This window comes from Bufo bufo, chromosome 3 (assembly GCF_905171765.1).
Source record: "Bufo bufo chromosome 3, aBufBuf1.1, whole genome shotgun sequence".
Lineage (NCBI taxonomy): Eukaryota > Metazoa > Chordata > Amphibia > Anura > Bufonidae > Bufo > Bufo bufo.
Genome location: NC_053391.1, coordinates 235333339 through 235359661, shown reverse-complemented (window position 1 = coordinate 235359661; position 26323 = coordinate 235333339). Strand labels below are relative to the sequence as shown.

General features: G+C 44.5%; 1 protein-coding gene across 5 annotated transcripts in view; it reads right to left on the bottom strand.

Moving 5' to 3' along the window:
• The window catches only part of LOC120995068 (C4b-binding protein alpha chain-like), a 694048-nt gene that overhangs the window by 549864 nt on the left and 117861 nt on the right, over nucleotides 1-26323 (bottom strand). For all 5 annotated transcript variants that reach the window (XM_040424045.1, XM_040424047.1, XM_040424046.1 and 2 more), the window contains 2 exons: nucleotides 23733-23809; nucleotides 19648-19827 (listed from right to left, as the gene is read on the bottom strand). In XM_040424045.1, coding sequence (XP_040279979.1) covers nucleotides 19648-19827; nucleotides 23733-23809 — 257 coding nt within the window. The remainder of the gene's footprint in view (nucleotides 1-19647; nucleotides 19828-23732; nucleotides 23810-26323) is intronic.

The window sequence follows — 26323 nt, the reverse complement described above, 5'->3', positions numbered from 1 at the left end:
CTTAATAAATGTCCTTTAACCCCTTTAACCACAATGACATACCCGTATGTCATGGTGGTTGAGGGAATGTATTGAGCGGGCTGCTGCGGTGAGCCTGCTCCATACGCAGGGGGTGCCGGCTGTATGATACAGTAAGCACCCGGCCGCAATGACAGGGAACGGCGATCCAGACGAATTCTGTCATTCAACCCAACAAGTGCTGTGATCGGTATGAGGTAAGGCAGAGGGATGCGGCTAAATATGTCGCAAAACTTACGCCAGCAGTTGGGAAATAGGTCTCTGTGCAAGGACCCGTTACAGTCCATGAAGAAAGCTGATGTCCAGCACCAGAGTAAAATTCTTGAACTTTATAGTATAATAATTCTATCTCCACAAAATTAAAGACATGCAGTTACAACCAACAGCCATAGTTGTATGCTTCAGAGTTCAGACATTAACAGAGTTTTCTGGTTTACGTCAATCTCCTTATTGCTCCTAGCTTCTGTTTCGGTCACATGACCATAGCTATGCAGATCTTTCTTAGTTCCTGTGATGTTATGTCCAGGGGCATGGCAAAACAGGGACAGTGATCGGGAAGTGGCTATGAAACTAGGTGGGTGGGAGGGGCTATAAACTATAAGGGCGTTGTTAGGGGCGGTGCTGGAGCTGTGGCACAAGTGCATCATGGGTTTGATTGGATACAGCAACAGAAAATGCTACACAGAATGAAGAAAAAGCTGAGTGATTTCTGTACATGGTGAAAATAGGTCAGGAAAACCCAAATTGAAAAATAAAAAAGTAATGGTACATGAGGAAAGTAACTACATGAGCATATAGTAATTCCAGAGAATGCCTTTAACTCCTTAAGGACACGGCCATATTTCACCTTTAAAGGGCTTCTGTCACCCCACTAAACATTTTTTTTGGTTACTTATAATCTCTATACTGCGATTTATGCATACATACTGTAATTAATCATTTTGGTTCAGCAGATTCTGTTAAAAACTTACTTTTAAAATATGCAAATTACCTTGCTACCAGCAAGTAGGGCGGCTACTTGCTGGTAGCAGCCGCATCCTCCTATCCAAAAGACGCCCCGCTCCGCATGTTGATTGACAGGGCCAGCGGACGGGATCGTCCTCTGGCTGGTCCTGTCTGCTATCAAGATCTCGCGCCTGCGCCGTAACGGTATTCAGTCGGCGCAGGCGCACTGAGAGGCGGACGTTCCTTCGGCCGCTCCATCCTCAATGCGCCGGTGACATCACATCTACACCCGGCGCAGGCGCATTGAGGAAGGAGAGGCCGAGCGAGCGTCCTCCTCTCAGGGCGCCTGCGCCGACTGAAGACAGGTAAGGCGCAGGCGCCAGATTTTGAATGCAAACAGGACCAGCAGAGAATGATCCCGTCCGCTGGCCCTGTCAATCAACATGCGGAGGGGGCGTCTTTAGGATAGGAGGATGCGGCTGCTACCAGCAAGTAGCCGCCCTACTTGCTGGTAGCAAGGTAATTTGCAGATTTGAAAAGTACGTTTTTAACAGAATCTGCTGAACCAAAATGATTAATTACAGTATGTATGCATAAATCGCAGTATAGGGATTATAAGTAACCAAAAAAAAAAAACAACAGTTTAGTGGGGTGACAGAAGCCCTTTAAGGACCAGGCCATTTTTTGCAAATCTGACCAGTGTCACTTTATGTGGTGATAACTTTAAAACGCTTTGACTTATCCAGGCCATTCTGAGATTGTTTTTTCGTCACATATTGTACTTCATGACACTGGTAAAATTGAGTAAAAAAAAAATAATTTTTATTTATTTATAAAAAAATACAAAATTTGCCAAAAATTTTGAAACATTTGCACATTTCCAAGTTTCAATTTCTCTACTTCTATAATACATAGTAATACCTACAAAAATAATTATTACTTTACATTCCCCACATGTCTACTTCATGTTAGGATCATTTTGGGAATGACATTTTATTTTTGGGGGACATTACAAGGCTTAGAAGTTTAGAAGCAAATCTTGAAATTTCTCAGAAATTTTCAAAAACCAACTTTTTAAGGACCAACTCAGGTCTGAAGTCACTTTGTGAAGCTTACATAATAGAAACCACCCAAAAATTACCCCATTCTAGAAACTACACCCCTCAAGGTATTCAAACTGATTTTACAAACTTTGTTAACCCTTTAGGTGTTCCACAAGAATTAATGGAAAATAGAGATACAATTTCAAAATTTCACTTTTTTGGCAGATTTTCCATTTTAATAATTTTTTTCCAGTTACAAAGCAAGGGTTAACAGCCAAACAAAACTGTACGGGCACACAGCAGGGCGCAGAAGGAAAGGAATGCCATGCGGTTTTTGGAAGGCAGATTTTGCTGGACTGGTTTTTTGACACAATGTCCCATTTGAAGCTCCCTTGATGCATCCCTAGAGTAGAAACTCCAAAAAGTGACCCCATTTTAGAAACTACGGAATAGGGTGGTAGTTTTGTTGGTACTAGTTTAGGGTACATATGATTTTTGGTTGCTCTATATTACACTTTTTGTGAGGCAAGGTAACAAGATATAGCTGTTTTTGCAGTTTTTATTTTTTGTTATTTACAACATTCATCTGACAGGTTAGATAATGTGGTATTTTTATAGAGCAGGTTGTCGCGGACGCGGTGATACCTAATATGTATACTTGTTTTTATTTATATAAGTTTTACACAATGATTTCATTTTTGAATATAGTCTGTTTCCATAGTCTGAGAGCCATAGTTTTTTCAGGTTTTGGGAGATTATCTTGGGTAGGGTATGATTTTTGCGGGATGAGATGATGGTTTGATTGGCACTATTTTGGGGTGCGTATGACTCTTTGATCGTTTGCTATTACACTTTTTGTGATGTAAGGTGACAAAAAAAAAAAAGGGCTTTTTTTACACGTTTTTTTTTTTTTTTTTTTACAGTATTCACCTGAGGGGTTAGGTCATGTGATATTTTTATAAAGCAGGTTATTATGGACGCAGCGATACCTGATATGTATACTTTTTTTTATTTATGTAAGTTTTACACAATGATTTCATTTTTGAAACCAAAAAAATCATGTTTTAGTGTCTCCATATTCTGAGCGCCATAGTTTTTTCATTTTTTGGGCGATTATCTTAGATAGGGTCTTATTTTTTGTAGTATGAGATGACGGTTTGATTGGCACTATTTTGGGGTGCATATGACTTTTTGATCGCTTGCTACAGTCATGGCCAAAAGTTTTGAGAATGACAAAAATATTAGTTTTCACAAAGTTTACTGCTAAACTGCTTTTAGATCTTTGTTTCAGATGTTTCTGTGATGTAGTGAAATATAATTACACGCACTTCATACGTTTCAAAGGCTTTTATCGACAATTACATGACATTTATGCAAAGAGTCAGTATTTGCAGTGTTGGCCCTCCTTTTTCAGGACCTCTGCAATTCGACTGGGCATGCTCTCAATCAACTTCTGGGCCAATTCCTGACTGATAGCAACCCATTCTTTCATAATCACTTCTTGGAGTTTGTCAGAATTAGTGGGTTTTTGTTTGTCCACCCGCCTCTTGAGGATTGACCACAAGTTCTCAATGGGATTAAGATCTGGGGAGTTTCCAGGCCATGGACCCAAAATGTCAACGTTTTGGTCCCCGAGCCACTTAGTTATCACTTTTGCCTTATGGCACGGTGCTCCATCGTGCTGGAAAATGCATTGTTCTTCACCAAACTGTTGTTGGATTGTTGGAAGAAGTTGCTGTTGGAGGGTGTTTTGGTACCATTCTTTATTCATGGCTGTGTTTTTGGGCAAAATTGTGAGTGAGCCCACTCCCTTGGATGAGAAGCAACCCCACACATGAATGGTCTCAGGATGCTTTACTGTTGGCATGACACAGGACTGATGGTAGCGCTCACCTTTTCTTCTCCGGACAAGCCTTTTTCCAGGTGCCCCAAACAATCGGAAAGAGGCTTCATCTGAGAATATGACTTTGCCCCAGTCCTCAGCAGTCCATTCACCATACTTTCTGCAGAAGATCAATCTGTCCCTGAGGTTTTTTTTTTTTTTTAGAGAAGTGGCTTCTTTGCTGGCCTTCTTGACACCAGGCCATCTTCCAAAAGTCTTCGCCTCACTGTGCGTGCAGATGCGCTCACACCTGCCTGCTGCCATTCCTGAGCAAGCTCTGCACTGGTGGCACTGAATCCTCTTTAGGAGACGATCCTGGCGCTTGCTGGACTTTCTTGGACGCCCTGAAGCCTTCTTAACAAGAATTGAACCTCTTTCCTTGAAGTTCTTGATGATCCTAAAAATTTTTGATTGAGGTGCAATCTTAATAGCCACAATATCCTTGCCTGTGAAGCCATTTTTATGCAACACAATGATGGCTTCACGCGTTTCTTTGCAGGTCACCATGGTTAACAACGGAAGAACAATGATTTCAAGCATCACCCTCCTTTTAACATGTCAAGTCTGCCATTTTAACCCAATCAGCCTGACATAATGATCTCCAGCCTTGTGCTCGTCAACATTCTCACCTGAGTTAACAAGACGATTACTGAAATTATCTCAGCAGGTCCTTTAATGACAGCAATGAAATGTAGTTGAAAGTTTTTTTTGGGATTAAGTTCATTTTCATGGCAAAGAAGAACTATGCAATTCATCTGATCACTCTTCATAACATTCTGGAGTATATGCAAATTGCTATTATAAAAACTTAAGCAGCAACTTTTCCAATTTCCAATATTTTTGTCATTCTCAAAACTTTTAGCCACGACTGTATTACACTTTTTGTGATTAGGTGACAAAAAATGACTTTTCACACTGTTTTAATTTTTATTTTTTTACGGTGTTCACTTGAGGAGTTAGGTCATGTAATATTTTTATAGAGCCGGTTATTGCGGACGCGGCGATACATAATATGTATACTTTTTTAAATTTACTTAAGTTTTACACAATAACAGCTTTTTTAAAACCAAAAAAATTATGTTTTAGTGTCTCCATATTCTGAGCCATAGTTTTTTTTATTTTTTGGGCGATTGTCTTAGGTAGGGGCTAATTTTTTGCGGGATGAGGTGACGGTTAGATTGGTACTATTTTGGTGGGAATACGCCTTTTTGATCGCTTGCTGTTTATTGGTTTATTTAGCACAGTTTTTATTTTTATACAGTGTTCATCTGAGGGGTTAGGCCATGTGATATGTTTATAGAGCCGGTCGATACGGACACGGCGATACCTAATATGTCAACTTTTTTTTTTCCCTAAATTTTACCAATTTTTTTTTTACTTTAGTTGGGGAAAATGACGATTTTGTTTACTTTTACTTGAAACGTTTAATTTTTGGGGGGGAAAACTTTTTTTTTAAACTTTTTTTTCACTTTATTTTTTGTCCCACTTTGGGACTTCAACTTTTGGGAGTCTAATCCCCTTTACAATGCATTCCAATACTTCTGTATTGGAATGCATTGGCTGTATGAGTAATACTATGTGTATTACTCATACAGCTTCCTGCCTGTGAGATCCAGGGGGCTGGATCTCACAGGCTCGTCACCAGACGGCAGCGCGATGCCCCTGGGCATTGACTCAAGGTTCCGATCACCCAGTTCCGATCACCGCCGCCGGGCGGCGGTGATCAGAACTATACATGTCCTACCAGTACATCATGTGTCCTTAAGTACAGGGACAACATGCCGTACCGGTACGTCATGTGTCCGGAAGAGGTTAAAGTAAACCTTCCAAATTTTTGTGACAAGTTTGCACATCCTTTAAATTTAATTAGTGACCCAGAAGATTATAATATGAAATATATATATTGTAAGGGATCGCTCTCTCTCAGGGGGTCGCAATCACAAACTTCTCCTCTGACAACGGGGTTCAAGTCCAAAAGGTGCTTTATTTCAGCACTTCAGCACCATTACACACAAACATCGAAAATAAACACACGCCAGTCTGGGCTCTACCTAATACACGTGTTGTCTCTACCTCACCTATAGAGCGCCGTTCACACACGGGATTAGATCCGTCTTCCACGGCCATATACAGTCCAGCAGCCTCCAGTCTGTGACCACACCAGCAACCTTGGGGGGAGATGGTCCAGAAGTCCTCCCGACTCTGACCGTGTGACCCTCTTTCCGTAGGCGTCGCTGGGCCCCCCAAACTTTAGGCTTTACAAAGCCTCGTGGCCCCTCAGCCCTCCTGGCTGTGATCACACAGAGACTCTCAGGCTTCCTCAGCCTTTTCTCCCTCTGTCATACACAGGGGGTTGTTTTACCCCTTCTTGATTACAGCAGTAGACCTCACCTGTGATCACCTCCGGCAAAAGACAATATACGTAGTGGAAGGGTGTGGACTGGCAGATCCCACTACCAAACCTATCCCCCAGTCCACATGAAATCTAGCCCAGAACAACATCTAGTCAAAACTGTCTCAGAAAACTACACTTTGATGAAACCACTGCAGCTTTCTGGATTTCAGTTATCTCACCCAGCTGAGCTATCTGGGTGGGATATACACACCTCCCTCCCACTTATACTGCACACATCACCACAATATATATATATATATATATATATATATTAACAGAAGGACCCGGCTTTGCACGTGTATATTTCTTCTATTTCATTTAATGTTTGTGTGTGTCGTTAAAAGATATCCACAGTATCCACTATAACAGTGACATCTACAGTACCCCGCCCCTTTAATAGTGACCTACAGAGCAGCCTGCCCCCTTAACAGTAACATCCACAGCGCTCTCCCCTTTAACAGTGACCTTCCCAGAGCTTCAGTCCCTTAAAATGTGACCTCCACAACACCCTGCACCCTTAACAGTGACCTCTACAGCACCCTGCCCCTTAACACTGATCTCCATAGCGGACCGTCCCCTTAACTGTGACCTCCACCATTCCCTGCCCCCTCAACAGTGACCTCCACAGCATCCCGCCCCTTTAACAGTGACCTTCACAGTGACCACCCCTTTATTAGTGACCTCCACAGTACCCCATCTCCTTAACAGTGATTTCCACAACACCCGTCCCCTTAACAGTGGCTTCTACAGCACTCTGTCCCTTAACACTGATCTCCATAGTGGACCCTCCTCTTAACTGTGACCTCCACAGCAGCCTGCCCCTAGGGTAGTCAGAGATCCGGTTTTTGGCCGGACAGTAAGGCTCTCAGACTCCCTGTCCTCTGTCCGGTGCAGGGCATAGAGGGACACAGGGATGTCCTTTTGAACAGCTCACTCTCAGACAGCAGCACTGTGCTGTTTGAGCATGTGCTACAGGGAGAAAGTCACCCTCCCGCCCATCCCTGCAGCTGACAGAAGTTTTTACATTCACTTTTTCAATCCCTGTCGGCTGTGGAGTGGTAGTGGGCATCAGGGCCGGACCTGCCAGGATACCGGGAAATTTCCCGCTAGGCCGGCAGGCCTGAGTGCTGCAAGGCCGCGGCCCTGGTGACAAGTGGGGGCGGCTGACGGCAGGGCACAGCAGCAGGAGATGAGCGCTTCCATTGTGGAAGCGCTCATCTCCATAGTCATCTGTATCGCCGTCCTCAGGACGGCGATACAGATGTCTATGCTGCGGCAGGGGAGGGAGAGGTGTGTCCCCTCCTGTTCCTCTGATAGGCTGCCGGCCTAGTGCTGGCAGCCTACCAGAGGCCGTTGCAGGCGGCGCGATGACGTAATCGCGCCGCCTGAGCCGTATAGAGAGGGACACAGGCCAGGAGAGGCCTGCATCGCATCGCTGGAGGTAAGTATAAGTGTTTTTTTTTTTAATATAGGTACAATACTGGCACATGATAAGGGGGGACTACTGGGCTGGCACATGATAAGGGGGGACTACTGGCACATAAGGGGGGCCACTGGCACATATGGACGACTACTGGCACATGATGGGGGACTACTGGCACATGATAAGGGAGGGCTACTGGCACATGATAAGGGTGGCACTCTGGCTACTGGCACATGATATGGGGGGGCTCTGGCTACTGGCACATGATGGTGGGGGGGCTCTGGCTACTGGCACATGATTTGGGGCATCTATGGGGGCACATCTTACTGGCACATGATTGGGGGCATCTATTGGGGCACTTATTACTGGCAGATTATTGGGTGGCTTGGATGTACTTAGGGTAAAAAGAGGGGGTATTTTATATGGGGGGCTCTGTATAGGGGCATTTTATACTGGGGCACATTATGGTGGGTACTATGGGGAAGGGGGAGGAGCACTATGGGGGTCATCTACGGGGGCACTGAGAAGGGGTATTTTATATTGGCACATTATGGGAACATTAGCTCAACTGGGGGCATTACAAAGGGGTATGTTTTGCACATTATAAGGAGAATTATTACTACTGGGGGGGCATTATGGTGGGCTTTATTACTCCCCCATGGTATGACCCCCTAGTAGCAGCACCAGCCTCTCCCTGCTCTGCTATCCCCCTGCCCCTTCTCCAAATCCTTATTTATTATGAAATCTTTCTCATTAGGATAAAGCACAACATCAGCTCCGCCGAGCCCCCGGCCAAGTGTTGAAGTGGTGTCCGAGATCCCCAAGGGCCAAGCCAAGTAACTAAGTTTTCATGTGAAATATGTTTATGTTTGTAGTTGATCTTTATTATCGATTTTACATTGCAGATTTTATAAATATTTTTATTATTTGGTCAAAAAGCTCATTGGGGGGGATTGTAACAGGACTGCCGTAGAATATCTAAAATAGCTGGTCAAGTAAAATGTTGCATTCAACAATCATTAAATAGGTGGCCAACAAAAAAGGGGCGGATCAAAGGGCATGGTAAAACACTGTCTGAGCAAGTCTGAGTTGTAGTTTTGCAACAGTTGGAGGCATCCTGGTTGGGAAAACACTGATAATATGAACAATGGGGGTTCTACAAAAGAGGTATTGTGGGGCAAAGTTCATATTCGTGTTTACACACGTGTTTTAAAATGAATGCTTTCTCCTATTATAAACAAGTAAATAATGACGCAATGCTGTGGGGCTGGTATGCAACTTTTTCCAGGGCTGGTTTTTATCCTCAGTCCGGCCCTGGTGGACATGGCCTAACTGGGACAGGGCATGGCTTAGCAGGACCTGGGGGAAATTTTTACATTTGTCTATTGCCTCCCTAACTGTGACCTCCACAGCACTCTGCTCCCTTAATTGTGTCAACCACAGTGCCCTGCCCCTTTAAAGCTGACCCACAGCAGTGAAGAAAAATGGCTGGGTTGTTATGGAAACCAGGTGTAAAACTGTGTGTATGTGGAGACTAAGGGCCTGCGAGGTCTATTGGCTGATAAGGGTCATGTGACCAGGCTTCTATTGGCTAATGCCTTCTTTGAAAATATCTCTGATACAGTACGTCCTCGACAGCTGAGACCCGGTCTAAAACCTTCCCGAACACCTAATGTACCTGTGTGCCAAATTTCTTGATTGTAAATGCAACGGTGCGGATTCCTTTAGCGGACATACATACATACATACATACATACATACACACACACACACACACACACACACACACACACATATATACACTCAGCTTTTTATATTAGATATTGACAGTATCCCCATAACAGTGACCTCTACAGTACCTGCCCTCTTAACATTAAACTCCACAGCCCCTCACCCCTTAACACTGACCCCCCCCCACAGTGCCCCGCCTCCTTAAAATGGGACCTCCACAGCAGCCCATCCCCTTAACTTTGACCTTCACAGCAGCCCGCCACTTTAACAGTGAGTTTCACAGCACCCCACTCCCTTGACATTGACCTAATCAGGGGCCCGCCCCCTTAACAGTGACCTATACAGCACCCCGCCCCTTAACACTGACCTCCATAGGGGACAGTTCCCTTATCTGTGACCTCCACTGTTCCCTGCCCCCTTAAGGCCCCTTTCACACGGGCGAGTATTCCGCGCGGATGCGATGCGTGCGTTGAACGCATTGCACCCGCACTGAATCCCGACCCATTCATTTCTATGGGGCTGTTCACATGAGCGGTGATTTTCACGCATCACTTGTGCGTTGTGTGAAAATCGCAGCATGCTCTATATTCTGCGTTTTTCACGCAACGCAGGCCCCATAGAAGTGAATGGAGTTGCGTGAAAATCGCAAGCATGTGCAGATGTGGTGCGATTTTCACGCACGGTTGCTAGGAGACGATCGGGATGGAGACCTGATCATTATTATTTTCCCTTATAACATGGTTATAAGGGAAAATAATAGCATTCTGAATACAGAATGCATAGTAAAATAGCGCTGGAGGGGTTAAAAAAAAAAATATATATATTTCTTTAACTCACCTTAATCCACTTGCTCGTGCTGCCGGCATCTCGTCTGTCTCCTTCGCTGAACAGGACCTGTGGTGAGCATTCATTGCAGGAACAGGACCTGTGGTGACGTCACTCTCCGGTCATCACATGATCCATCACATGATCTTTTACCATGGTGATGGGTCATGTGATGGATCATGTGATGACCGGAGTGCTGTCACCACAGGTCCTGTTCCTGCAATGAATGCTCACCACAGGTCCTGTTCAGCAAAGAAGGAGACAGACGAGATGCCGGCAGCGCGAGCAAGTCGATTAAGGTGAGTTAAATTATAATTATTTTTTTTTAACCCCCTCCAGCGCTATTTTACTATGCATTCTGTATTCAGAATGCTATTATTTTCCCTTATAACCATGTTATAAGGGAAAATAATACAATCTACACAACCCCGATCCCAAGCCCGAACTTCTGTGAAGAAGTTCGGGTTTGGGTACCAAACATGCATGATTTTTCTCACGCGAGTGCAAAACGCATTACAATGTTTTGCACTCGCGCGGAAAAATCGTGCGTGTTCCCGCAACGCACCCGCACATTTTCCTGCAAAGCCCGTCTGAAAGAGGCCTAAGGCCCCTTTCACACGGGCGAGTATTCCGCGTGGATGCGATGCGTGAGGTGAACGCATTGCACCTGCACTGAATACCGACCCATTCATTTCTATGGGGCTGTTCACATGAGCGGTGATTTTCACGCATCACTTATGCGTTGCGTGAAAATCGCAGCATGCTCTATATTCTGCGTTTTTCACGCAACGCAGGCCCCATAGAAGTGAATGGGGTTGCGTGAAAATCGCAAGCATCCGCAAGCAAGTGCGGAGGCGGTGCGATTTTCACGCACGGCTGCTAGGAGAGGATCAGGATGGAGACCCGATCATTATTATTTTCCCTTATAACATGGTTATAAGGGAAAATAATAGCATTCTGAATACAGAATGCATAGTAAAACAGCGCTGGAGGGGTTAAAAAAAATTAATAATTTCACTCACCTTAGTCCACTTGATCGCATAGCCCGGCATCTCCTTCTGTCTCCTTTGTTGAATAGGACCTGTGGTGAGCATTAATTACAGGAACAGGACCTTTGATGATGTCACTCCGGTCATCACATGGTACGTCACATGATCCTGCTCACCACAGGTCCTATTCAACAAAGGAGACAGAAGGAGATGCCGGCTACGCGATCAAGTGGACTAAGGGCTCTTTCACACTTGCGTTTTGCCGGAGGTGCCCGCCGGATCCGTAACAATGCAAGTGAACTGAAAGCATTTGAAGACGGATCCGTCTTCAAAATGCGTTCAGTGTTACTATGGCACCCAGGACGCTATTAAAGTCCTGGCTGCCATAGTAGTAGTGGGGAGCGGGGGAGCAGTATACTTACAGTCCGTGCGGCTCCCGGGGCGCTCCAGAATGACATCAGAGCGCCCCATGCGCATGGATGACGTGATCCATGCGACACGTCATCCATGAGCGTGGGGCGCCCTGACATCACTCTGAAGCGCCCCGGGAGCCGCACGGACGGTAAGTATACTGCTCCCCCGCTCCCCACTACACTTTACCATGGCAACCAGGACTTTAGCGTCCTGGCAGCCATGGTAACCATTCAGAAAAAGCTAAACGTCGGATCCGGTAATGCGCCAAAACGACGTTTAGCTTAAGGCCGGATCCGGATTAATGCCTTTCAATGGGCATTAATTCCGGATCCGGCCTTGCGGCAAGTGTTCAGGATTTTTGGCCGGAGCAAAAAGCGCAGCATGCTGTGGTATTTTCTCCAGCCAAAAAACGTTCCGTTCCGGAACTGAAGGCATCCTGATGCATCCTGAACGGATTTCTCTCCATTCAGAATGCATTGGGATAATCCTGATCAGGATTTTTCCGGCATAGAGCCCCGACGACGGAACTCTATGCCGGAACCCAACAACGCAAGTGTGAAAGAGCCCTAAGGTGAGTTAAATTATTATTTATTTATTTTTTAACCCCTCCAGCGCTGTTTTACTATGCATTCTGTTTTCAGAATGCTATTATTTTCCCTTATAACCATGTTATAAGGGAAAATAATACAATCTACAGAACACCGATCCCAAGCCCGAACTTCTGTGAAGAAGTTCGGGTTTGGGTACCAAACATGCGCGATTTTTCTCACGCGAGTGCAAAACGCATTACAATGTTTTGTACTCGCGCAGAAAAATCGCGGGTGTTCCCGTAACGCACCCGTACATTTTCCCACCACGCCCGTGTGAAAGAGGCCTAAGGCCTCTTTCACACGAGCGTGACGGATTAGGTCCGGATGCGTTCAGTGAAACTTGCACTATTTTGCAAGTCAGTTCTTTCCGCGATTGCGTTCAGTTCTTTCCGCGCGGGTGCAATGCGTTTTGATGCGTTTTTCACGTGCGTGATAAAAAACTGAAGGTTTACAAACATCTCTTAGCAACCATCAGTGAAAAACGCATCGCACCCGCACTTGCTTGTGGATGCAATGCGTTTTTCACACAGCCCCATTCACTTCTATGGGGCCAGGGCTGCATGAAAAACGCAGAATATAGAACATGCTGCGATTTTCACGCAACGCAGAACTGATGCGTGAAAAACAACGCTCATGTACACAGACCCATTCAAATGAATGGGTCAAGATTCAGTGCGGGTGCTATGGGTTAACGTCACGCATTGCACCCGCGCGGAAAACTCACTCGTGTGAAAGGGGCCTAACAGAGACCTCCACAGCAGCTGCCTCTTTCACACGAGCATGACGGATTAGGTCCGGATGCGTTCAGGGAAACTCGCACCATTTTGCAAGCAAGTTCAGTCAGTTTTGTCTGCGATTGCATGCAGTTCAGTTTTTTCCGCGCGGGTGCAATGCGTTTTGATGCGTTTTTCACGCCCGTGAAAAAAAAAACTGAAGGTTTACAAAGGCCTCTTTCACATGGGCGTTGCGGGAAAATTCTTCACAGAAGTTCGGGCTTGGGATCAGTGTTCTGTAAATAGTATTATTTTCCCTTATAACATGGTTATAAGGGAAAATAATAGCATTCTGAATACAGAATGCATAGTAAAACATCGCGGGAGGGGTTAAAAAAAAATAAAAAAAAATTAACTCACCTAAGTCCACTTGTTCGCGGCCCGGCATCTCCTTCTGGCTTCATCTGATCTCTGTGCAGCAACAGGACCTGTGGTGACGTCATTCCGGTCATCACATGGTACGTCACATGATCTTTTACCATGGTGATTCACCATGGTAAAAGATCATGTGACATACCATGTGATGACCGGAGTGACGTCATCAAAGGTCCTTGACCTATAATTAACCCCTTAAGGACACAGGGCGTACCGTTACGCCCTATTTCCCGAGTCCTTAAGGACACAGGACGTACCGGTACGTCCTAACTTTAAATAGGCATTCTGGCGCCCCAGGGGTTAATCTGAACAGGATGCCGGCTGAAATCATTCAGCCGGCATCCTGTCACAACGCCAGGGGGGGTCATGTGACCCCCCCCGTGTCGGCGATCGCAGCAAACCGCAGGTCAATTCAGACCTGCAGTTTGCTGCGCATTTTGCAGTTTCTGATCCCCGCGGTCCCTGACCGCGGGGATCAGAAACTTTAGAGTGCCTAAAATCAATATTTTTCACCCCCTTCCTGCACCCCTGCACGATTTGATGCCGGTGGGTGGTGCAGGGGGGGGTGTCGCAGGCGGTGGGGGCGTTGCGGGAGGTGGGCGGTGCGGCAGGCGGGATCGCGATCCCCCGCCCGCCTCCCCTTGAATGATCTTTGGCTTCTAGTGGGTATACCAACGTGGGTATACAAAACGTGCCAAAAAAGCTATTTCTTGTTACCTTGCCGCACAAAAAGTGTAATATAGAGCAACCAAAAATCACATGTACCCTAAACTAGTACCAACAAAACTGCCACCCTATCCCTTAGTTTCTAAAATGGGGTCACTTTTTTGGAGTTTCTACTCTGGGGGTGCATCAGGGGGGCTTCAAATGGGACATGGTGTAAAAAAAAAAACAGTCCAGCAAAACCTGCCTTCCAAAAACCGTATGGCATTCCTTTCCTTCTGCGCCCTGCCGTGTGCCCGTACAGCGGTTTACGACCACATATGGGGTGTTTCTGTAAACTACAGAATGAGGGCCATAAATAATGAGTTTTGTTTAGCTGTTAACCCTTGCTTTGTAACTGGAAAAAAAATATTATAATGGAAAATCTGCCAAAAATGTGAAATTTTGAAATTGTGTCTCTATTTTCCATTAAATCTTGTGCAACACCTAAAGGGTTAACAAAGTTTGTAAAATCAGTTTTGAATACCTTGAGGGGTGTAGTTTCTTAGATGGGGTCACTTTTAGGGAGTTTCTCCTCTAGGGGTGCATCAGGGGGGCTTCAAATGGGACATGGTGTAAATAAACCAGTCCATAAAAATCAGCCTTCCAAAAACCAAACGGCGCACCTTTCACTCTACGCCCCGCTGTGTGGCCGTACAGTAGTTTACGGCCACATATTGGGTGTTTCTGTAAACTGCAGAGTCAGGGCAATAAAGATACAGTCTTGTTTGGCTGTTAACCCTTGCTTTGTTAGTGGAAAAAATGGGTTAAAATGAAAAATTAGACAAAAAAATGAAATTCTCAAATTTCCTCCCCATTTGCCAATAACTCTTGTGCAACACCTAAAGGGTTAACAATGTATGCAAAATCAGTTTTGAATACCTTGAGGGGCGTAGTTTCTTAGATGGGGTCATTTTTGGGTGGCTTCTATTATGTAAGCCTCGCAAAGTGACTTCAGACCTGAACTGGTCCCTAAAAATTTAGTTTTTGTAAATTTCTGAAAAATTTCAAGATTTGCTTCTAAACTTCTAAGCCTTATAACATCCCCAAAAAATAAAATATCATTCCCAAAAAAATTCAAGCATGAAGTAGACATATGGGGAATGTAAAGTCATCACAATTTTTTGGGGTATTGCTATGTATTACAGAAGAAGAGAAACTGAAACTTTGAAATTTGTAAATTTTTCCAAATTTTTGGTAAATAAGGTATTTTTTTGTGCAAAAAATAAAAAAAATTGGACTTCATTTTACCAGTGTCATGAAGTACAATATGTGACGAAAACACAATCTCAGAATGACCTGGATAAGTCAAAGCGTTTTAAAGTTATTAGCACTTAAAGTGACACTGGTCAGATTTCCAAAAAATGGCCTGGTCCTTAAGGTGAAAATGAGCCCGGTCCCTAAGGGGTTAATGCTCACCACAGGTCCTATTCGGTAAAGGGGACAGAAGGAGATGCCGGCATCGCGAACAAGTGGACTAAGGTGAGTTAAATGATTTTTTTTTTTTTTTAACCCCTCCAGCGCTGTTTTACTATGCATTGTGTATTCAGAATGCTATTATTTTCCCTTATAACCATGTTATAAGGGAAAATAATAATGATCGGGTCCCCATCCCAATCGTCACCTAGCAACTTGCTTGCGGATGCTTGAGATTTTCACGCAACCCCATTCATTTCTATGGGGCTTGCGTTACGTGAAAAACGCACAAAGAGGAGCATGCTGCGATTTTCACGCAACGCACAAGTGATGCGTGAAAATCACCGCTCATGTGAACAGCCCCATAGAAATTAATGGGTCAGGATTCCGTGCGGATGCTGTGCGTTCACCTCCCGCAACGCATCCGCGCGGAAAACTCGCTCGTGTGAAAGGGGCCAAACAACATCTTTTAGCAACCATCAGTGAAAAACGCATTACATCCGCACTTGCTTGTGGATGCGATGCATTTTTTTATACTGAAGCCCCATTCACTTCTATGGGGCCAGGGCTGCGTGAAAAACGCAGAATATAGAACATGCTGCTTTTTTCACACAACGCAGAACTGATGCGTGAAAAAAAAAAAATGCGGTAAACTCGCTCATGTGAAAGGGGCCCAATAGTGGCCCAGGGACCAGGGAATCCAGGGACCTGAGCAGAGGTCGGAGAGCACCGGAGCTGAGAGCCAGTGTCAGGAAGCAGATAAGGCCCAGTTCACACTTTAGTTATTTGGTCAGTTATTTCCATCAGTTATTGTGATCCCAAACCAGTAGTGAAGCCTACACATAGCGATACAGTACAGTATAACAGAACGATTTCCTCCTGTTCTGTGTTTTTGACCTGCACCTGGTTTTGGTTCACAATAATTGATGGAAATAACTGAAAGGGAGTCTGTCACCTGTTTTTCACTAATATAACTAAGAGCACTGCCCCACAGAAGATTGCAGATACACTTGATGCACTTGTGTCTTTATTCCATGTCCAGGAAAAACACTTTTAGGGTCCATTCACACGTCCGTAACGTGTTTTGCGGATCCACGGAGGCGCAAAACACGGACAGCGGCCATGTGCGTTCCGCATTTTGCAGACCGCACATCGCCAGCACTATAGAATATGCCTATTCTTGTGTGCAATTTTTCGTGCTGCCCCATAGAAATGAATGGGTCCGCAATTCCGTTCCGCAAAATGCGGAACGAAATTGCAGACGTGTGAATGGACCCTTAGGCCTCATGCACACGACTGTAGTTATGGTCCGCACCCGAGCCGCAGTTTTTGCGGCTTGGATGCGGACCCATTCACTTCAATGGGGCCGCAAAAGATGCAGACAGCACTCCATGTGCTGTCCACATCCGTTGCTCCGTTCCAAGGACCCCGCAAAAAAAAAATAGCATGTCCTATTCTTGTCCGTTTTGCGGACAAGAATAGGTATGTCTACAATGGTCCGCCCGTTCCATTCCGCAAATTTGGAAGGCACACGGGCGGCTTCCGTTTTTTTGCCGATTAGCGGACCGCAAAAAATGGCACGGTCGTGTGCATGTAGCCTTAGGTTACATGCACACAACCGTTGTGTGTTTTGCGGTCCGCAAATTGCGGATCCGCAAAACACAGATGGCGTCCGTGTGTGTTCCGCAATTTGCAGAACGGCACGGACAGCCATTGATATAACTGCCTATTCTTGTCCGTTTTGCGGACAAGGATAGGACATGTTATATTTTTTTGCGGACCACGGAACAGAGCAACGAATGCGGACAGCACACGGAGTGAATGGGTCCGCATCCAAGCCGCAAAAACTGCGGCTCGGATGCGGACCAAAACAACGGTCGTGTGCATGAGGCCTTATTCTGTTGGAAAAGAGCTCTTAAGTGCCCAAAGCAAACCAAACTGAAGAGGGGAGGGCTGCTTTAGCTGCTCATATCTTAGGATTGGTAGCCACGAGAAATATAGGCCTGACCTTGTTGGAAAGCTGGCATTCCAACCTTTCAAACGATACCAGAACATTATATCCACTATATCAGAAGATATAGCCATTAGAAATTGAGTCAGGAGTGAAAGATGATTTTACTTTCACTTTCAGGGCACTTGGGAGCTGTTTTCCAGCAGAATAAGGGTCCATTCACACATCCGCAATTCCATTCCGCATTTTGTGGAACGGAATTGCGGACCCATACATTTCTATGGGTCCGCACGATGTGCGCCCCCGATCGGAATTGCGGACCCGCAATTCCGATCCTGAAAAAAATAGAACATGTCCTATTCTTGTCCGCAATAGCGGACAAGAATAGGCATATTCTCTTAGTGCCGGCAATGTGCGGTCCACAAAATGCGGACGCACATTGCCGCTGTCCGTGTTTTGCGGATCCGCAAAACACACACGGATGTGTGAATGGACCCTAAAGGTGCTTTTCCTGGACATGGAATACAGACACAGTGCACACCGGTATGCTGCAATCTTCTATGGGGCAGTGCTCTTAGTTATATTGGTGAAAAAAGGTGACAGACTCCCTTGAAGTGTGAACTCAACCTGAGGGCTTGTGCAGACAGCCGTTGCTCGTCTGCAATATATGGGCACCAACCGTGTGCTCACCATATCACGGATGCGGACCTATTCACTTGAATGAGTCCGCAATCCAGAAGGAGCAGTGTGGAACGGAGGCACGGAACCCCATGGAAGCACTACTGAGCACTTCTGTGGGGTTTCTCTCCGTGCCTTCGCACCACAATTTTTTTTTTTTTTTAACAAGTTCTATTTTTTTGCGGTGTGGACAGATCACGGACCCATTCAATGACTGGGTCTGGAATTGCAATTCCTTAGTGCACGGAACGGCTGCCACATGTTTGTGTGCATGAGCCCTAACACTGGGTTCAGACCTGAGCGTATTTGATATGCACGTTTAACGCGCGTTTTTTGTGCGCGTTTTTGTCCATAGTCAACGCGCGTATTACGCGCGTTTGTGTGATTGACAGCAGTGTCCTATGGCCGCAAACGCGCGACAAAACGCCCCAAAGAAGCTCAAGAACTTGTTTATGCGCCGGGCGTTTTTCAGCGCGTTCAAACGCACTGTAAAACGCGAAAATGTGAACCAGTCCCATAGGGAAGCATTGGTTTGCATCGGTTATGCGTTTTACAGCGCGTTCGAACGCGCTGTAAAACGCGCAAGTGTGAACTTAGGGTTAGTGTGCTTCCCTTAGCAAGTTTGCCAGGAGACTTGCTTAAATCTCTTAAATAATCAGAAAACACCTAAAAATAGTCACTGTTACGAGTGCTCTGTATATAGAGACAGCAGGGACATGGAGATAATGTGTTCTCTGCATTCAAAGTAAAAAAGTAAATAACGAATAGAAAGAAATAGGAAAAAAATAAATATTAAAATGCAAGTAAAAAAGTAAATAACGAATGATATGAGATATGAGATAGATATGAGATAGATATGAGATAGATAGATAGATAGATAGATAGATAGATAGATAGATAGATAGGACAGGAGAAATGCAGATGATAAAGATATTTGTGAGATAGACAAGCATTAGATACATTATAAATATTATATTTAGACAACTGTGTGCCAGGAAGCAAATAGTAAAAAAAAAAAAAAAACATCTACAGTGTGTGTGTGTGGGGGGGTTGCAGGGGACAGGTCCTGTATATTGTCTGCAGGCTGCCTCCCCTCCTGTTAGTCTGGGGTCTGGACTATCCAGCTGTACCTATCAGGTTATGTCTGCCAACTAGCAGCCCTTGTTATTTATTGCATCTGAAAAACATTCCTTTCCTAATACAGTACAATATCTTGATGCAGCAGACTGGGATTACATGCTATAATTTAGAGTGCTTTTTTAAAGCAAATTTATTCTTGTGCCATAGTCTGAATATGGCTTGGCGCTGTACTTCCAAGTCTATTGGGGTCATTTATCAAACCGGTGTAAAGTAGAACTGGCTTAGTTGCCTATAGCAACCAATCAGATTTCACCTTTAATTTTCCAAAGGTGCTGTAAAAAATGAAAGGTAGAATCTGATTGGTTGCTATAGGCAGTTTGATAAATGACCCCATATATATTTAAATAGTTACCTTACCTCTGCACTCTGGTGTATTATTATTCCATCTTCCATCACTGCGGCAGGTAATTAAAGCTTGACCAAGAAGTTGAAATCCTTCATGACAGTTATATGTTACAGCCTCATTGTAAACATATTTCTCTATTACAGGACTATACCACCCATTCTTCACATTTTCAGGTATAGCACACGTTTGAACTGGAATAAAACACATAATTAATACAATGTACATACACTCATTGACAACAAAAATAAATAAAAAATGTGGGGGATTCAATCAGCACAACCCTGTATGCAGGTGCACATCGCTATGGCAAAATACATATACAAACGCAAAATACAAATGCAATAGCACTCTGCAACCAGCACTCTGCCCTGCCTCTATGCTGGATGTTAAATGAGGCATTGGTGTACATTTTGGCCAAAGCGTAATAAGCCACTCACCACGTCAAGGTCGCCTCTATGAGTGGTCCCTAACACTAGTTCCTACCTGTTTATGGGCCATGATAGCCACACAAAGTCCAGGGAGCGCAGGTACAGCATGCACGCCAGGCACACTCTGCTTTTAACCCCGTCCGGTGCCGTGACAGCTTTCATCGGATTCAGGGATGCGAGTACCAACATGCATGCTGAGCCCACTATATACTTCTCCTGGAGCCAAATGGCTACTGGTAGGTGCTGTAAAAGCAGACTCAGTTTTATACTGACTTTAAAACCAGCCTCCAGGGCAGACTAACTGGTCAGGTGTGCATGACTGCATGGAGATCGCCACGCCTCCAATATATACTACAAAGAAAAAATGTGGGGGGTTCAGTCAGCACAACCCTGTATGCAGGTGCACATCGCTATGGCGAAATACACATACAAACGCAAAAACACAAATGCAATAGCACTCTGCAACCAGCACTCTGCCCTGCCTCCATGTTGGATGCCGAATGAGGCATTGGTGTACATTTTGGCCAAAGCATAATAAGCCACTCACCAAATGCACTCAGAAATATCAGCTTGCTGAAAAACTTGACATGCAGTTATGTCTCCAGCAGATATGTAAATGCTTACATGTATGGTCTGATTCGACACTGGGTCCTTCCACAAGAGAGCATAAAAGTGCTTGCCCCTCTATTAAAAAGCCTCTCAGAGGTTACTTTTGGTTAGTGTACCTCATGGTGAGATGTCTTTGACAGCTAGACATTTCTCTACCACACAATGAAAGAAATTTTGCCCAGTTGACAGACTCAGAGGGGTGGATCACTGGACTGAAAAAAGCAGAATGGTTGTTTCAATGAAATGTCCACCATCTAGGACATTCTAATATGGCTGTTAGGAGGTTTGGGAGTAGTGGTTACGAGATGGCACGCACACACAACGAAAAAGCTGACCACCAGTAGGCAGGATGGTTTGACCTGCTGACAAGCACGAGCAGCAGCCACAGTTTGATTTTCCACCATCCAGAAACAGGTGGCATCTTCTCTTGTTGGCAGAATGAAATTTGGTGTCACAGCACCCATTACATGTCTCACCATTGACAGTCACTGCTTCCTTTGTTTGCAGTGGTGTCGTGAATGAGAAACCTGGACTGCTACGAACTGGAGCTGTATCGTCTTTAACTACAAATCCAGGTTCTGTTTGGGAACTGATATCGGGTGGGTTGAAGTATGGAGAGGCCTTGTGGGGAGCACTTCAATCTTCCCTTTGCTTTGGAGCGACAAACTACTGCAACTGCTAGTGTGATGATCTGGGAAGCCATAGTCAGTTGGTCACCCTTATTAGTGATACGAAGGACACTAACAGCTCAGCGATATGTGTAGGCAATCCCGTGGCCACATGTGTTGCTGCCTCTCATGGCAGGGCTTCCAACTGGTATTTTTCAGCAGGATAATGCTTGCCCACACAAAGCAAGTGTTTCCCAGGAATGTCTCTGCCAGCCCCTCTGGATGTCTGATGTCACCCCTCTGTGGAAGTCAATGGGAGTGTAGGCTTGGTAATTAGCATCACTGGTCACTAGTAGACCAGGATGGTGTCTCCAATGATATCAGCAGCTCATGTTAGCATGAAATGGTGGTTACACATCACTGGTGCATTTAAAAGAATATTTTGGAATACAAATGAATGTGGACCCAATATGGAGATTTATATGGCCTTCAAGTTAATACAGTGTGTAATATAAAAAGAAAACATCAGCATAGATATACAGATGCATGATATCAATGCGAAGGTAGTTTTCACACTAGTGACTGTTCCCTGCCCAAACGGCCTGCTGGATCTCTGCCGCTAGTGTGAAACGACCCTAAATTATACAGTAGTAAGGCATATACATGAATGGAATGGCACATAAGATTTGCAGAGAATATAATCTATATTTTGTAGGCAGTCAGAGATGCTCTTAAAGGAGTTGTCCGGGTTCAGAGCTGCCTAGCAGTGATCCCGGTGACATTACTGGCACAAATATGCAGTCTGTAGCCCTGTCCTAAGCTGTTTTAGAGGCGGGTGCATAGTAAATGAGTAAGGCCTCATGCACACGAACGTTGTTTGTTTCCATGTCTGTTCCTTTTTTTTTTGCGGATAAGATGCGGACCCATTCATTCAAATGGGTCCGCATCAGTATGTCTGTTCCGTAGCCCCGCAAAAAAAATAGTGCATGTCCTATTCTTGTCTTTTTAGGCATTGTTACAATGGATCCACAAAAAAAAAAAAAACGATACGGACACGAACGTATTTTGTTTCCATGTCCGTTCCGTTTTTTTTGAGGATAGGATGCGGACCCATTCATTTCAATGAGTCCACAAAAAATGCTGACAGCACACCGTGTACTATCCGCATCCGTATGTCCATTCCATAGCCCCGCCAAAAAAATAGAGCATGTTTATTCTTGTCTGTTTTGCGGACAAGGATAAGCATTATTACAATGGATCCGCAAAAAAAAAAAAAAAAAAGGATGCCATACGGACATCATCCGTTTTTTTTTTTTGCAGATCTGCAAAAACACATATGTTCGCGTGCATGTAGTCTAAGATAGACACGTGGCATGTCAGGCAGCCCTTTGAGCACAGTTTATTATTTTAGGCCAAGGATTCAGAAGGAGTAACCCTGGTCTCCATAGCAGGATGGTAGTGAAAGTTAAAAAAGTCCCAAATTCTGTACCACCATTTAACTCTCCTGAATAAAAAATTATGTTAGTAAGGCTACATGCACATAACCGTATGTGTTTTGCGGTACACAAATTGCTGATCCACAAAAAAAAAAAACGGATGACATCTGTACGCAATCCATTTTATTTATTTTTGCGGATCCATTATAACAATGCCTACGACGGACAAGAATAGGACATGTTCTATTTTTTTTGCGGGGCTACGAAACGGACATACTGATGCGGACAACACATTGAAATGAATGGGTCCGCATCCTATCTGCAAAAAAAAAAAACGGAACGGACACGGAAAAAAAAAAAGGTTCGTGTGCATGTAGCTAAATAATGAGGTTAACACAAAGAGCATGGTAAATTAATTGGCATACAGAGATTTATACCCACTACAAAGTTGAAACATTTATTTGGCTTGGAGGTAAAACTAATCTTTATGCTACCCATACAGTTATGACAGAAGACAGCTATCTCTGCAAGTATACACACTTTAATCATCAGAGCGTGCATGTTTATTGTATAAAGAGAAAAGGGTATGTTGATGCCAGACACTGCTATTATTTCCCAGGAGAAATGTTTTGAAAACCCAAATGCATGCTTTCAGTCACTCAGGTATAAAATAAAAATGCATTGGGCAACACAAAAAAAGTGCACAAGCATTGGGTTAGGGCTGGGTTAGGGTTAAGGTTTAGTTTGTCTGATACAGAGCTCAAAATCCACTTCATAGCATTAAATCATAACATTCTGGCTACCTAGAGCCACCACTAGGTGGAGCTTACCACTAAACTCCCTCAGCCAGTATTTTATTTGGTAATTTATACTTGGGATTCAGAGCTCTACATTAGAAATGTTATCACAGAATGTTGGACCTAATGAATGTATAGTTTTAACATACAGGAAACATATATTAAGAAATTACATATCTGTATGCTCGATATGTATGATCATTGATTTGGAACTATACCTTCACATTCTGGAATGGGCAAACTCCAAGATTGGTCTGACAGACAATTTCTGTTGTTGATGTTTTTAATTTTATACCTAAAAATAATAAATAATAATGAGTAAACAGTTGGCACCGGCTGCTAAACTATTGTAAGAAACAGTAAAACATTTCTGCTTCTGGCAAAAGGTTTCATGAGGGAAGATGAGTGTTTCATGTGTGTGCTTGATGACTTGCTGTGGTATAGCTCTAACTGAGGGTTTAGATTGGAGAAAACACTGACTCTCATTTCTCCATCAGTTAATATAAATTACACATAAAAAGGGGTATTCCCATCTCAGACAATGGGGGCATATTTCTAGGATATGCCCCCATTGTCTGATAGGTGCGGGTCCCACCTCTGGGAACCGCACCTACACCGAGAACGAAGCGAGGAGCGCTGTGGCTGGAGGACCCCGGATTTCCCGGGGTCTGTCCACCACCAAGCGCTGCTCCCATAGAAGCATGCGCGGCCCTTGCTCCCAATCATTTCTATGGAGCAGATGGCAATAGCTGAGCCAGCACCCCCAGTGAGTTGAAATGCAACTTGACTAGGTCTTCATCATCTGTAGGGGAGAGTCAGGATCTTCCAGTAGATGTTAGGCAGACTTGTTGGCCAATCCCACCGAAAATATTGGGTTCAGTTAACAATACTCTAATGTGTAAGAGAGTCTAAAAAATTAAAAACTTACCCCTCAAAAAAACAAGACCCCCTAAACAGGTACATGAACATGTCATCTTCACCCCCTTAACATTACAGTATATGATATATCTGCGCGTCATATACATTAAGCGGTTGTGTGGAGTAGGCTCACACTGAGCTTGCTCCATACGCGGCAGGTGGCGGCAGTATAATACAGCAGACATCTGTCAGCAGTGACCAGAATCAGAAATTACTCCAATCCCAGTTGTTTAATCCCTTAAATGCAGGCATGGGATTCCGCCAGTTCCCTCCAGATCTCCAGATCCGGGTGTTAAAATTACAACTGGATCGAAGAACCATGTTACTGTAGTCCCGATCCGGTGCTCTGGCAGCAGCAGGGCAACTTGAGATGTTCACTTCCATTGCTTTGTGCGCCGCTGATAGTTTAGCTCCTTCGTTGGGTGGTATGTGTGTGTAGGGTATATATGGTGTATTTATGTATGTGTACCATATATATGGTGTATTTATGTGTATGTGTGTTGCATATATATAGTGTATGTTCCATGGAGGAAATAATTATTTGACCCCTCACTGATTTTGTAAGTTTGTTCAATGACAAAGAAATGAAAAGTCTCAGAACAGTATCATTTCAATGGTAGGTTTATTGTAACAGTGGCAGATAGCACATCAAAAGGAAAATCGAAAAAATAACTTTAAATAAAAGATAGCAACTGATTTGCATTTCATTGAGTGAAATAAGTATTTGAACCCCTACCAACCATTAAGAGTTCTGGCTCCCACAGAGTGGTTAGACACTTCTACTCAATTAGTCACCCTCATTAAGGACACCTGTCTTAACTAGTCACCTGTATAAAAGACACCTGTCCACAGAATCAATCAATCAAGCAGACTCCAAACTCTCCAACATGGGAAAGACCAAAGAGCTGTCCAAGGATGTCAGAGACAAAATTGTAGACCTGCACAAGGCTGGAATGGGCTACAAAACCATTAGCAAGAAGCTGGGAGAGAAGGTGACAACTGTTGGTGCGATTGTTCGAAAATGGAAGGAGCACAAAATGACCATCAATCGACCTCGCTCTGGGGCTCCACGCAAGATCTCACCTCGTGGGGTGTCAATGGTTCTGAGAAAGGTGAAAAAGCATCCTAGAACTACACGGGAGGAGTTAGTTAATGACCTCAAATTAGCAGGGACCACAGTCACCAAGAAAACCATTGGAAACACATTACACCGCAATGGATTAAAATCCAGCAGGGCTCGCAAGGTCCCCCTGCTCAGGAAGGCACATGTGCAGGCCCGTCTGAAGTTTGCCAATGAACACCTGAATGATTCAGAGAGTGACTGGGAGAAGGTGCTGTGGTCTGATGAGACCAAAATAGAGCTCTTTGGCATTAACTCAACTCGCTGTGTTTGGAGGAAGAAAAATGCTGCCTATGACCCCCAAAACACCGTCCCCACCGTCAAGCATGGGGGTGGAAACATTTTGCTTTGGGGGTGTTTTTCTGCTAAGGGCACAGGACAACTTATTCGCATAAACGGGAAAATGGACGGAGCCATGTATCGTGAAATCCTGAGCGACAACCTCCTTCCCTCTGCCAGGAAACTGAAAATGGGTCGTGGATGGGTGTTCCAGCACGACAATGACCCAAAAAATACAGCAAAGGCAACAAAGGAGTGGCTCAAGAAGAAGCACATTAAGGTCATGGAGTGGCCTAGTCAGTCTCCGGACCTTAATCCAATCGAAAACCTATGGAGGGAGCTCAAGCTCAGAGTTGCACAGAGACAGCCTCGAAACCTTAGGGATTTAGAGATGATCTGCAAAGAGGAGTGGACCAACATTCCTCCTAAAATGTGCGCAAACTTGGTCATCAATTACAAGAAACGTTTGACCTCTGTGCTTGCAAACAAGGG